This window comes from Podarcis liolepis, assembly GCF_965112155.1.
Source record: "Podarcis liolepis genome assembly, chromosome: 5".
Taxonomy (NCBI): Eukaryota; Metazoa; Chordata; class Lepidosauria; order Squamata; family Lacertidae; genus Podarcis; species Podarcis liolepis.
This window is the reverse complement of record NC_139556.1, coordinates 83,569,390-83,584,697: the sequence shown is the minus strand read 5'-3', so window position 1 is coordinate 83,584,697 and position 15,308 is coordinate 83,569,390. Positions and strand designations below refer to the sequence as shown.

The 15,308-nt window shown below is 39.8% G+C and overlaps 1 protein-coding gene across 2 annotated transcripts in view; it reads left to right on the top strand.

Annotated features, from left to right (window-relative positions):
* IFT80 (intraflagellar transport 80) overlaps window positions 1–15,308 on the top strand; it is a 74,795-nt gene that overhangs the window by 16,368 nt on the left and 43,119 nt on the right. For both annotated transcript variants that reach the window (XM_083504082.1, XM_083504083.1), the window contains exons 5-8: window positions 1,041–1,109; window positions 8,833–8,942; window positions 11,215–11,304; window positions 12,184–12,321. In XM_083504082.1, coding sequence (XP_083360208.1) covers window positions 1,041–1,109; window positions 8,833–8,942; window positions 11,215–11,304; window positions 12,184–12,321 — 407 coding nt within the window. The remainder of the gene's footprint in view (window positions 1–1,040; window positions 1,110–8,832; window positions 8,943–11,214; window positions 11,305–12,183; window positions 12,322–15,308) is intronic.

Genomic DNA, 15,308 nt, shown 5'->3' with positions numbered 1-15,308 from the left:
TTTGTTAATGATGTGACCCAGGAATCAGGATAGTATTTAGTATAGATGAACTAATATGTAGCACAACACTGTGACAGTCATTTTAGAAAAAATAAGGAATAGTATCCTGCTCTATTCTTGGTCATTTATTGTGTAGACAATAAGACACAAAGAAGCATATAGGCAAAATTATAATTTTTATGGTGTAACAAAACACTTTGAGCCAGCCATGAATAGCTGTTGTCTGTTCACTGTCAAATATTTGCCTATAACAATGAAATACTTTAAAGCCAATATGCAGTAATAGCAGGTAGTCTTGTTAGTCCATTAGAAAAACAACCCAAAAGTAGCAGTAGAGTAATATCTTTCTTAGGTCCAACCAAAAAAATAAATAAATTAATGATCAATGTTTATCTCAGTATAAATTCTTACCTGATGCTTCCATTTCTTTATGCATCTGGATGTCTTGTTACATCCCCTCCTATTTTGCATGTTCTGCCCTCACTTGGAGGAAGAGGTAGAACAGGCTAATCTCCCTATTCCCCAGCCTTACTTATTGCAATGTTAGCAGATTTAGAAAACCTTTGGGCCCGCACCACCTGTGTCATTTAATCTCAGTGCCCTGAAATAGCCACCCTCCGAGGAAGCATAGTTTTATAACGTAGTGTGTGCATCTGTTCCCATTCTATATATTTCCAAGTTCTTGGGGACAAACAGGGTCATGCTCATTCTATCACCTCCTACATGAAAATCACTGGCTATTACATCACTTCTTCCAGTCAATTGAAGCCTCCTGTTATGACCCACCCCCAACCACTGACATACTGCTTTGGAGCATGATTTATTATGGTTATTTTGGAGTGGCATAGGAATTCCAGATGAATGAGATGATGTGGCATGTGATTCCTCAAAAAATGTTAGGAAATTTTTATTGTACTGTATGCTAAATTTGTTTTTTCAGTGTAGTTAACTTAATACAATGTTAAAAATTCTGAGTGTTAAAATTGAGAATTTTAATTCAGTCAGTTGCAAGGTCATTGCTAAATGTTCCTTTGTTCTAGTTGGTGAAGATGGACAAGTCAAAATATGGTCTAAGAGTGGAATGCTGAGATCAACTTTAGCACAACAAGGTAAGGTGTTTTATATCCTTCTATGTAACTGCAATATATATATATATATATATTCCTACATTCCCAGAAGAATTAGTTGGTTCTTCAATAGCCCTGTACCACAAATTGTTGTTCGCATCTGTCTGTCTCACAAGACAATGGAGGAGTGTGTCTTTGGAGGTGATGTGAAATTGTGAGGTCAGGACCACCCTGCTTGCCCACCCAGATCTTGGTAATACACACAAGATGTCAAGTTGTGGATGAGCCAAGTTTTATTATGGACTGACGTGACCTTTTATTTGACTGACACGTGGGAGGACTAATGAGCAAGGCTACCCAGGTCCCATTAGGATTTAGTGGCATAAGTGCCAACTCCCTGGGGCCCTGGGTGCCCAAGCACCCACAAAATTCCCCATGAAGGGGCCGGGCACCCACAAATTTTGGTGCCAGGGGCATGCACGCTGCATGGCACCCACAACCCCAGGCACCCATGGTCACAGGGCCAAGCTGGCACTCCTGGAAGTTGGAATGGGAGAGGGTGACAAGCATCATCTGCCTGTCCCTCCTTTAATGATGGTAATAGACTCCATTTTCCAGTGCCTTAACTCTCCATACCCAGGACATGGCAAATTACTGCACCCCTTGCTGCCTCTCCCCATTCCCCATGCCCAATAAGAGGTGTTCCTATGCTGGCTCCCACTTGTAGGAACACTACAGTGGTAGCTTCCCAGCCAGACAAATCCATGGAGTGTAAGACTGCACTGGCTTCTAGCCCCGATGGCTATGTTCCACCACTACTGTCAGAGGCAGTATGCCTCTGTATATCAGTTGCTGGGAATTACAAGTGGGGAGACTGCTGTTCCACACATCTAGCTGACCACTGGACTAAATGGGCCTTTGGTCTGATCCAGCGGGATTCTTACTATATTCTTATGTAAAGGGAACATTTATTGATTAATCATCTGCCTCTTAGTAGATGAACCAATTAAGAAGGCTTTCATGCATGAATCACTTGCATGAATTTAAAAGGATACCCACAAATCAGATGTGAATCCATATATGCATTGGAATATGCGTATCTGAGTGTGGAGCATTACTCTCACTAGAATGTGCATTCTCACCCACATTCCAGCACATCTGTTCATACCTCTCTCTTTTTGTTAAGCACAAGAGTTATACTGAGCTTAGAACGTTTAAGAAAACTCTTTAGCTGTTTTTATTTTGATCTGTATTTACTTAACTGTTGTGTTTTCATTCATTGTTTCTGCTGTTTATAAAAGGTCTGTAGCATGGTTTAATCTGTGATTTATATAGTCTATTTTGTTAATGTAATTTTGTACACCAACTTGTGAGTGCAGTGTACTCTGAAAGGCAGTTTTATTATTTTTACAAACAAATAGAATAAAACATAACTGAGGATGTTTCATTGTGATTTGGAGCTAATGTATTTTAAATATGCACTTTTCAGCGAAATATTTTGTGTTCATTTTCTGTTTCATTGAAAACACCCAACTCTTCTTTACCTTTGTACATTTAGATCTTGCACTCTCTTGACATTAAGAAGTCACATGCAGCTGGGTTTGGTGAAATGTCAGACCTTTATCTCTTCCTTTCTCAAACAAAATCTCTAAATTCTCTTAGCCTATGAAAGACATTTCTAACCACAAAAATAAAAGACAAAGAGATTTCAACTGTTTGAAGGAAGTTTCTATCACAAATGCAGCGTGTTTTCTCATTTGCTGTGAAAACCCCCCAAGATGAGCCAACAGTACATGTTGACATTTAGTTTTCTATCAACACAGTTAATAGAATGTTTGTGCCTTATTCTTGGCAGGGTCTTGCTTTCTTCTGAAATTACACAAAAGTCTCATGTGTTCAAGCAAGCTAGCAATACTGGATATTATTCTTACCTGATATTTTTACATTTTAGATGTATTTGTGTATTTTTGAAATGCATTATAAAAATAATTTTAGCAGAAGTTAGTGAATGTATTCAGAAGTATTTTAATTTCATACACAGTTTTTCTGATTTCTTATTAAAATGCTCATCACTTAAATATGAGACTTAGGCCAAATGGACAAATGGACTGAGAGACCAAAGAAGGATAGGATAGGCAAGAAAGGAAGGAAAGGCAACTTTTTAAAAAAGGTTTTATTTTATTTCATAGGCTTATACAAAGTAACATGGATTTTGACCTATAACACATGGTAGATTATGTACAGATACATTCATCTAAAGACTTTCTTTTTATTGTAGAGTGAATTCAATAATATTCTTCATCAATGTACTTCTATAACTGTTTTTTTTTTGGGGGGGGGAGGTCGGGAATTTAATTAAATATGCAGTGGTGCCTTGCAAGACGAAAATAATCCGTTCCGCAAGTCTCTTCGTCTAGCGGTTTTTTCGTCTTGCAAAGCAACCCTATTAGCGGCTTAGCATATTAGCGGTTTAGCGGCTATTAAAGGCTTAGCGGCTTAGCGGCTAAAAGGCTATTAGCGGCTTAGCGGCTTAGAAAAAGGGGGGGGAGCGAAAAAAAATGCAAGACTTGCAAGACGTTTTTGTCTTGCGAAGCAAGCCCATAGGGAAATTCGTCTTGCGAAGCGCATCGAAAAATGGAAAACCCTTTCGTCTAGCGGGTTTTTCGTCTTGCGAGGCATTCGTCTTGCGGGGCACCACTGTATATATATTCTGTTTCCTGTACAGCCTATAATAGATAAGCACTTTTTAAAAAGTGCTTGTGACAAAAATTAATTATGTTACTATGAATAATTATAGTGCATAGTGGTGTTAATAGTACAATATTAAGGTACATTTTTATGTATTCAAGAAGACCAAAGGAGAGGAAAATAAACTACAGTTACAGAAGATGCTTGCAGTTTTAATACAGTGGTGCCTCGCAAGACGAAATTAATCCGTTCCGCTAGTCTCTTCGTCTTGCGTTTTTTCGTCTTGCGAAGCACGGCTATTAGCGGCTATTAGCGGCTTAGCGGCTATCAACGGCTTAGCGGCTTTAAGAAAAAGGAAACAAACTCGCAAGAACTCGCAAGACGTTTTGTCTTGCGAAGCAAGCCCATAGGGAAATTCGTCCTGCGGAACGACTCAAAAAACGGAAAACTCTTTCGTCTTGCGCATTTTTCGTCTTGCGAGGCATTCGTCTTGCGAGGTACCACTGTATATTTAATATATTAATATATTAGATTTAATATATTAGAGCATGAACTATCCAAACTTAAAGCACTTTGAAGGCTCATAAATTCCAATTGGAGAATTAGGCTTGTGCTCGCTAATTTATTCAGTCACTCTTCAGAGCACTTCATGTTGACTGGATCATATACACAGGGTTAGCACAATTTAGAATTGCCCCAGGTAATGAAGCAGATTTGTCTGCCCGCTCCCCTGGCATACTAGAAGGTAAGCTAGCAAAAACTAATAAATTAGTTTACCTTTCAGATAATAACACATTATGCTGTTTTAGTAATCTATTTGCCCAACTCTTAAATCTAAAGGATAACGAAAGTCAGTTGAGAATATTAAATCTAGCTTGAGTCCTGATTCTTGTCTTCTGACTCCTCACAGCCTTTGCATGCTCTCATCCCAATACAGTGGTACCTCTGGTTACGTACTTAATTCGTTCCGGAGGTCCGTTCTTAACCTGAAACTGTTCTTAACCTGAAGCACCACTTTAGCTAATGGGGCCTCTTGCTGCTGCTGTGCTGCCGCTGCATGATTTCTGTTCTCATCCTGAAGCAAAGTTCTTAACCGAAGGTACTATTTCTGGGTTAGCGGAGTCTGTAACCTGAAGCGTGTGTAACCTGAAGCGTATGTAACCCGAGGTACCATTGTACATAAATTTGTGGCCAGTCAAAATGCTGTCACTCATTACACGTCCCCAATGCTCCATCATGCTGAAGATGTTTCTTTCCAGCTTCTGTGTGAGGACCATAACATTCGAATTTGCCCCTACCATTGCCTCCCAAATACTGTGTTTCTGGCTGCTTCATCGATTTCTCTTATTGGGTATCTTGTTGGAATATAGTGAAAAAGGGGCTCCCAATTTTTCCCACTCAAAATTCCTCCCACACAGATACAGCACAATCATCTCTGCTTTTAAAATTCATTTTTTTCTTGCCTTATTGTTAATTTGCTACTTCAATTTTAAGTAGAATTTGTACTGATGTTTTTTTAAAAAATTATTTGGTCCAGACTCCCACTTATAGAAATGTACAATTTCCTTATATCCTGCCTTCTTGCCATTTCTCCACTGCCTCTCTTCCAGTTGCCTTGTCCTCCCTACCTGTGTCTTCTGCCTGCTACCACAGTCCTGTTTCTGCTACAGTGGTACCTCAGGTTCTTAACCTGAAACTGTTATTAACTTGAAGCACCACTTTAGCTAATGGGGCCTCCTGCTGCTGCCGCGCCGCTGGAGCATGATTTCTGTTCTCATCCTGAAGCAAAGTTCTTAACCCGAGGTACTATTTCTGGGTTAGCGGCGTCTGTAACCTGAAGCTTATGTAACCCGAGGTACCACTGTACTAGACAGATGAAGAAGAAGAAGAAGAAGAAGAGTTTGGATTTGATATCCCGCCTTTCACTCCCCTTCAGGAGTCTCAAAGCGGCTAACATTCTCCTTTCCCTTCCTCCCCCACAACAGACACTCTGTGAGGTGAGTGGGGCTGAGAGACTTCAAAGAAGTGTGACTGGCCCAAGGTCACCCAGCAGCTGCATGTGGAGGAGCGGAGACGCGAACCCGGTTTCCCAGATTACGTGACTACCGCTCTTAACCACTACACCACACTGGCTCCTAAGATCATTGTGGGGCTACTCCAGCTTCCTTGTTCAGCCCTGAAATGTATGTTACCCCTTTCAAGTCTGCAGAACAGTGCTCTGTATTTGTTCCTCAGGCTGGAAAGAGCTGTGAGAGGATAAGTTAAAAGACAGCAGAAAGGGAGAATCATAGTCAAAATCTCATCAGCACATTTGGAGGTTCTTTAAAACCACTGTAATAGAAGCTTGTGTAGAATACATATCACATATTACAAAAGCGAAGAAGTCGAAGCTTAGATAACAAAGGAAGGTAAAAAAGGGCAAGAAAACTTACCGGTATTTTACATTTCGTTTTCAAAACTCAACCTTTCACTTATTTACTAGGGCCTAATTCAGAAAATACTGTTTGAATATGGGTTCATGGGAACTAGCCATAGCAACCAAAGCACCTTTGCCAATAAAAATAAAATAAAGCAAAGCAATCTAATATTCATTGGCATCTTAATTTATTGATTGAGGTGGTAATGATATCTGAAATCTGCACTCCATTGTTATAAAACCCTATATATCTGTAAATATACATGTAGCTTTCAAGCAGTGCAGATTTTACTGTTGGAATGCAGATAAGGCACATGCTAGTATCTTTTACTTTTAATCAGGCAAGTCTCGTGCTGTCTGTTTTTAATGCGTGTGAAAGGAAGCAAAGTTTCACGGGTAGCATCTGCAGTGCACATTAAAACCCCATTACATCAAAAGGATAATTCCCTGCTTTTGCTTATATATTTTTAATTAAGTAATTTAATTAGTTTAATTAGACCTAGGCATACCAACAGACCTTTTAATCCAAATCTGTAATGATAGCTAATACTGTATATGTCAAGCACAGACCTTCTAAGCATGTGGAATGCAGCTATGTTAACTCATATAGCCAATCTCCATTCTTTATCTTTTCCTGTCTCTCTCAGTGGCAGCAGCAACCTCTACTGTACCTCTCTTAATCTTCAACACCCTTGGCTGTTGTTTGAATCATGTTTTTTAGAGCAGTCTTCTGCTAGAACTTTGCTGTTTTATAGCTTTGCTAGTGGTGGTATAGCAATGAGAGATTCTCAGAAAATGTTAGCATTGAGAAAGTTTGACTTTATTCCATAAAATATAACTTGTGTTGCAGTCCTAAAACTAGAGCAGGATGGGATTATAAGGATTTGGGGATAACAGTGCTATAAAGCCATATCAGAGCAAAGCTGGGACCTTGTAGATATCAAACAGAGACTAAATTTATATACCACTTCGAAATCGGTCACCTCACAGTCCCTGCAATGAGGCCATTTCTTATACCCTTGCTTGCGTCTCTGTAGCCTACTTTGTTACAGCTATCCAATAAGGGTGGCACTAGCATTGCTATAGTCTAAAGCCATGGTGCTGTTTCAGTAGATTCTTATGTTTCTTGCTGTTGATAGATCTAATGCCAACTTGCAGGATCTAAACAAACTCCAGATGGAGTGATGCAGGTCATGCAATAACCCTGATCCTCTGTCAGAACTATCAATTCTGATCTGGTTCTTTGATATGAGGAACAAGAAACAGCCTGCTGCTAATCCCTGCTATTTGCTCAGCTCCTCCTTCCTGCCCTTCCTGCTCTGCTTCGATCCTGTACAGACATAAACTTTGACATACATCAACACTGAGTTTGGTTATTCCCCTCCAGGTACTCTGGATTAGTCTGATGTGCTGTCTTTTTAAGGACTGAAATTGCTGCCAGCTGGAGCCAGTTGGACTCTTTATGTTTGAACTCATTAGCCCACTGGTGATAAATACGTAACAATAACTAAAGTCCTAAAATCTAAAGACAATATCTAATTCTGCTCATCTGCATTCAGAAAGGACTTCTACTCACACAACATGACTTCCTCTGTTCCCCTCCTTCTGCACATGCGGAGGGGTGCAAGAGGGAGGAGAGAAAAGGGAAATCTGCTAGCACAATATTGGATTTCTCTTTAATATTCCATTGAAAACCCTAACCATTTCCACAAGAAGCCAGCTCAAATAGAAACACCTTCCAATAGAGGCTTATGCTTTGTAAAGTCTTCAGGAAAAGAGAATTCCCTGTGTGTCATTGCTTTCTTAACCTATTGGCCTACGAACCTCCAAGTGCCTTTGGGCAAGCAAAAACGCATCTCACTAGTCAGTGCCCATGGGCCTGTCGCTCCTAGGTAGTGGTTTGTAAGTTTACAACAACAGTTGGGGTTATTGGTTTGTTATGGTCTTGTTTTTATTATGTATTTTGTGTTTTAATCTTGTATTTTTATTCTGTGAACCTCCCAGAAGTTTAATAAATAAATAATAGTTGCATGCCACAGTAGCTGACCTTGGTTACAACTGCCATGCATTTTTAACAGTACAGTCTCTGTAAATTTGTCTTTTTAAAACAGATCAGATATCAGTGCTAGAAAATATCGGGCCTTATTCAGCAAGTTAGCAGGATTTCCTACTAATATACAGTGTTTTTTCCTTAAAAAAATTTTTTTTAGGGGTACTCTCATTTACCTTGTTGTTGTTTAGTCGTCTTAGTCGTGTTCAACTCTCCGTGACCCCATGAACCAGAGCATGTTTTGGAAACTCTCACTTTCTTCTCAAAGCTTCTCCTTTTTATGTCCATGGAGTTTTCTTGGCAAAATGCTGGAGTGGTTTGCCAGTTCCTTCTCCAGGTGGATCACATTTAGTCTAAACTCTTGGCTATGACCTGTCCATCTTGGGTGGCACTGCACGGCATAGCTCATAGCTTCAAGCCCCTTCACCACGACAAGGCAGTGATCCATGAAGGGGATTTACCTACTCATATTCAAATACTGTCCCTCAATGAGGCCAAAAGTAGATTCACAAAATATTTAGGGTATGCGTACCCCTGCGTACCCCCAGAAAAAAGCACTGCTAATATAGCCTTACTTCTTTTCTCTCTCCCTTTCTCGGGCTTTTCTACAGGCACACCGATATATTCAGTAGCATGGGGTCCTGATTCTGAAAAGATTCTTTATACATCAGGAAAGCAGTTGATTATCAAACCACTTCAACCAAATGCTAAAGTTCTGCAGGTAACCATTACTGTAATGTGAAATGGGATTTAGCCTTTCATACTGTTTCAGGATATTTATATTTATATATATTTATATAAAATATTTATATAATAAAAAACTGTGTGCATCAAAAGTGGCTGGGTAACCCCAGCCAGATGGTTGGGGTATAAATAATAAAATTATTATTATGTTGTTATTTTGGCAGGAACATTGTCATTCACAACAGTGTTAAGGACTAACTCACCAGTGTTGGTATAGAGAATACAGTATTTTCATATATGCAAGTTTATGTGTGGAACAGAGCCTCAGTATCCACATTACAACTATTATTAGGATTATTATTTATTCAGTTTACATACCACCCTTTATCAGAAGATCCCATGGCTTTATATAATATAAAAAGCACATTACAGAAGATAAAAACATAATAAAAACATACTGACAGACAGCGTAATAATGACATAGTCATCATAATAACTGTCCATTCCTCCACAGGCCATAGATTATTTAATAGCCATAGGCCAGGGTAAAGAGGAATGTTTTTGCCTGGCACCAGATAGTTCAAGGCAGTTGTTGTAATCCTGTGAAATAAATGGGCATTCTCTTCACATGGTGCTATAATTCTAATTACGCTTCTTAAAAGGTAATGCAACTGTTTGTATGTACACATAACACTTCTACTTTCCTTAACAGAGGTTGCACAATCACTCATTATAACCACAGTTAAGCATTACAGGGGATCAATGTTAACTGCAATTAAGGCTAACCAGACTTAGCCAGAATTTGAAATAAGTTTAGAAACTGTGGTTGAAAGTGGTGCTGATGTAATGCTTAATCATGATTGAGGAGGCTGGGGAGAAAGGGATTTGCACTCACTCAAGTAGGGAACCACTGGGAAGAAAGAGCACAAAATCTTGCAACCCAGTCCTGATTGTTTAAGCACAGTTAATCAGTCATGAATGTTAAGTGTGCACCAGCACAGCATTTTAACAGGACTGACACCTAAAAGTGCATATAGTCCTAAACATTGGAACACATGTGGATTGATAACTATTCACCCTACATTGCAGAACCTAGGCCATTAAAAAAAAAATATCCAAAAAGTACACAGTGGGTGAACATTTAACTTTTATCTATCCCAATGTTTTTATATGGACTGTGCAACCTAACTTAGAGAGAGCTCTGTTGCAAAAGTAATATATGACTATATCAGTTTATTGTATATATATAGTTAGTTTATTTAATCTTAGCTGTCCTCAAATGACATGACCTTTAAAAGCTTTGTTTTTAAAACAACTTATCAATTATGCTGCTGTTTCCCCCCCAATATGGTTGAAATGGCTTGCCAGCCTGAAACTGCAACCTGTTAATATTTAGAATTGTATGCAGTATAGTGTTACGTTAGGTCACTTAGTGGTCTGCTTGTCCTTCTGGCAAAATGTTTTACAGCAGCAGAAAGTTGTTGTGAAAGAGAATGCATAAACAGGTTGCTTTGTTGTACAATAGATTATGTAATCATTGTACATTGATTTTCCGATAGAGCAATGGTTGCATTGGATTCCCTTGTTGCACTGTATTAAAACTCACCTGTCCTCCAGCACAAGAGCCCTTGTGCTAGCAGACAGAAAACACTTGATATGTTGTTGGGCCAGTATTAGATTTTCTAGATCCATTTCAATTGGGGTTTAGGCCTGGTTTTGGCACAGGAACTGCTTTGGAATGCTCTTCCCAGAGAGGTGTGCCTGGTGCTTTCATTACATATCTTTAGGCACAAGGGGAAAATTTTTCTCTTTAACCTTGGTGAGAGCCAGTGTGGTGTAGTGGTTAAGAGCGGTAGTCACGTAATCTGGGAAACCGGGTTCGTGTCTCCGCTCCTCCACATGCAGCTGCTGGGTGACCTTGGGCCAGTCACACTTCTTTGAAGTCTCTCAGCCCCACTCACCTCACAGAGTGTTTGTTGTGGGGGAGGAAGGGAAAGGAGAATGTTAGCCGCTTTGAGACTCCTGAAGGGGAGTGAAAGGCGGGATATCAAATCCAAACTCCTCTTCTTCTTCTAAATGTGTGTGTGGGAGTGGGGGTTATTGGTTTGTTCTTGTTTCTATTATGTATTTTGTGTTCTCATTTTGTATTTTTGTATTTTGATCTTCAGATGAAGGGCAGTATACAAATTTTGTGAATGAAAATGGAATTGACATCTTGTAATTGTAGCTGTTTGTAATATACAAATAATAATAACATCCTCCTGATTTGTTTTTTAAAAAGTTTATTTCAATTCTATTTTCTTCTACAGTGGAAAGCTCATGATGGAATTATTCTAAAAGTTGATTGGAACTCTGTCAATGATCTTATTCTATCAGCTGGTGAAGATTGCAAATACAAGGTATGTATTATTTTCAACAACAAAAATGCAGTGAAGTAAAAGAGTTTCTTATTCAGAACACATTCCTTTAAATGTCTTTTATTCTTCAGAATAAATATATCAGCCAACCTTATTTATGGCTAAATATTTTTAAAGTACTGCTTATGCCTGCCGACACTAGTGTGCTAGAACAAAAATTATTTTCATAGAAGAACAGCGAGGTAAGAGTGATTGCATCATAAAAAACTAAATAGATTGGTAAATCAAAACTGTAATATAGATATAGATATTACTAAATTAGATCCATTAATTCTAATCAGTCTATTATGAGTAGAACTTAGTTGGATATAACCCATATTACCTCAGTCTGCCCATACTGAGCAAGCCAAATGACCTTTTTACTTGGATCACATAGTGTTCCAAGGATCTCATGCTGTGTAACTGGTCCAAAGAAGGAAATGCCTGTGTACATACTCTAAATAAGGTGTGGGGTAAGGTGACTATTTGAACGAATGAACTTCAGAATATCAAACTGGGGGCACGGAATACTGATGATGAGATACATAAAACATCTGAGCAGACCTGGTACTACTCTTGGTTTACCCCATGTCAATTACTTCAGTAGTACCCCCAGCCACACATATCCAAGCTATCCCATTATTTATGAACCTTAATCCATTGTAGCATGTAGAGCAAAGGGAAAGATCAGGACAGATCCTCCACTTGGAGAGTGCATATAAAGGGTGAGAGTGGAGATAGGACTGGAAATAGCCATTGCTCCCACTTTGGGTAATATACAAGAAATGTTATGTAGTTCTGAAACATGATTTGTATTTGGAAAACAAATAAGACTCCTTTGAAATATGATGTCATTAACCACTATCTTTTAATGGTTTATAGGTGTGGGATAGCTATGGTCGTCTAATGTATAGTTCACAGTCGCATGAGTATCCTATCACTTCTGTTGCTTGGGCTCTGGATGGAGAGTTATTTGCTGTGGGGTCCTTTCATACCTTACGACTTTGCGATAAAACTGGGGTAAGTAACTGATGATTTGAGAATAACACTTGTTTTGGGCTGTCTGTACAGTGGGATATCTTTATAAATTATTTCCTGGTGTGCTTAGTGGATTCACTTTTAGAAAAGAAGGCTGTATACATTAAAAATCTAAACTTTATAAAATTGGACCATAACTTAGAATTTTTAATGTATATACTATATATTTGTTTACTTAGTAGTAAAGAAGAATAGTAAAGAAATTTCACTGGTACATCTTATATTTCCAATTTAAAGTTTTACAGTCAAAGGGTTTTCATCTTTTCATTATGCTATGTGATTAATAAGCAGCCTTATTCCCCTGTCAACATACAACACTTCCAAGAGAACTGCACTGGTTACTTATTTGCTACTGGGCCATGTTTAAGGTATTACTATTGGTATATAAAGCCTTAGCCACTTGGAATCAGTTTACCTGAGGCATCACTTTACCCCATCTGTGCCCACTTGACTGCTTTAGTATGTGCAACTGGCCCTGTTTCAGGTGTCACATAATACCCATTCTGCACTTCGAAGAAATCAGTATTTTAGTGTGGCAGAAATTACAATTAAAAGGTCCCTTCCTATTGACATCAGGCAGGTGCCTTCACTGTACTCTTTCTGGTGCCTACTTAGAGCAAATTTATTTAGGCAAGTCTATCCAGGCATGTAGAAGTTACAAGTGTGCTATTTCTTTTTAGATACTGTTGATTTTAATAATCATTTGAATATTTTAATAGCTGCTTTTAAGTTATGATTTTAATGTTTTGTTGTATATTTATCTCTTAAAGTTGATGGATCATTTCAGGGCAGGTTTTGAGTGTGCTTTGTGATGGAGAAGGACATCTCTTTTCAAGCAGAAACAAGGAACTGATCAAAATACCTATTAGACTGAGTAGTGGATGAAATGCCCACAAATGAAATGTGCTGTCAGGGAAGAATTAGAGGTTTTCAGTTTATCAGAGGGAGAAAGCATTCCCCAAGGGGGGGAGGAGAGCAGTGAATCTAATAGAAGGGAGCAAGAGGAACAACAGGGAGGGACCGGTTGTTCACAGGAAAGGCAAGGGTTAAGTTCTAGCTCAGATTCGGAGGAGGGGAGATACAGGCCAGCTCTAGCCAGGAGGTTAGAAAAAAGAGCGGGAAAGCGAAGGGAAAGGCGCCGTCGCCATTTTGAGAGTGGCTGGTCATGGAGAAGCAGAGCTCAGAAGGTATCTGAAAGAAGTGACTCTGAGGAATAATAGTTAAGAACTGTTTATAAGAATGTTTTGTTAATACGCAATAAAAAGTTTTATAAAAGAACAAGAAGCGTTTGTGTGGTGATCTGAAGAGGACAACGACCAGTCCTGACAGAATACCTTCTGCTCTGCGCCTCTTCACTATAAGTAAAGAAGGAGAAACCAAAATGGATGGAGCTGTGGCGCCAGTTGGGCAAGGAGAAACCCCCGCGCTCCAGCTAACATTACAGGACTTATGGCAACAGAACTTACAGTTGAAAAGTCAAGTCGACGTACTATCGGCAGCACTGGGAGAACATAGAACCATGCTGCAATCGACGTGTGGAGATAGAGTGAGTAAAACATTTACTGTACGTCCACGTAGCTTCAAGGGAGAAAGCTCTGAATACATGGCTTTCAAGACAGAAATTTCTTACATAATTGAGATAAAGGATAAAGAATTTCAATCTGAGCAAGAGAAGGTTGCTTATGTGATTAATTTCTTGGAAGGGAGGGCTAAGGACTGTGTTATACCCCTCATATCTCGGAGGGATGTCGCCCTAGGAAATCTACAAATTTTTCTGCAGTATCTAGACACAATTTTCTTAGACCCTGCGCATGAAACAACCACAGCTAGGCAGCTGTTGAGAATGAGACAAGGAAAAGACACTGTGGGAGTTTATTGGTCCAACTTTAGTTTGCTGGTGCAGAAATTAAAATGGGATCTGAATTCCCCAACAGTTGCAGCCCTTTTTAGGGAAGGACTGAATAATGAGATTTTAGACCAATTGGCCCAAATGCCAGAACCTAGTTCCTTGGACTCTCTGGTCCGAACGTGCCTGCAATTGAGCCTACGCGTGGAACGGAGGGCTAGTGAAAAGAAGGAACAATGGAGACCACGGTGGCGGGAAAATAATATCGAAAGTACAGAGAGCAGAGAGGGCAACGTGACAGGACGAGAGCGGCCAGAGCCCATGGAATTAGGAGCAGCCAGACCCCTCCCAGTTACTACCTCTTCCATGGTAAGAGGAAATGCAGGGAAAGGAAGAGATGCAAGGTGTTGCTTTGTCTGTGGAAAACCAGGGCATCTAGCACGACAATGTCACAATCGTAAAGGATGGGAGTCTCTATCTGGAGCAGACATGAGACACGACAATTGCCCAGAGGAACTGCATCAGGGAAACGAATGTCCCCAGCTGGAAATGGGAGCTTGCAGCCGGGTGGAGAAGCAATAGAAGGCTCTCACGCGGAACCACCTATCCCAGGGCTAACGGTGAAGGTGCAACTACAACTACCCAATGGACACAGCGTCCAGGTAGAGGCGTTGTTAGACTCAGGAGCGTCAGCAGATTTCATAGACCAGAAATTGGTACAGGAACACAAAATCGCTTTGTTACCTTTGAGTTCCCCACTGCGAGTGAAAACAATCGACGGCAGACCGCTACTTTCAGGAGAAGTGACTTATGAGACTCCACCAATGAGAATGGATATGGGTCATCACTCAGAGACCAGGGCATTTCATGTGACCAAACTAGCTGGGCACCCAATGGTGCTGGGCATGAGTTGGCTCAATCGTCATAATCCGGTAATTGCCTGGCATCAAAGATCTTTGGTTTTTGGTTCGATATATTGTATGACACATTGTTTGGGGCAAAAGGGAAAAATCTCGGTGGAAGTAATGGGAACAGAGGTAGAAGGGAAGTTGGTGGGGAATGAAAGTGAGATTCCATCACAATATATGGCTTATCAGGATGTTTTTTGTGAAAAAGAAGCAGA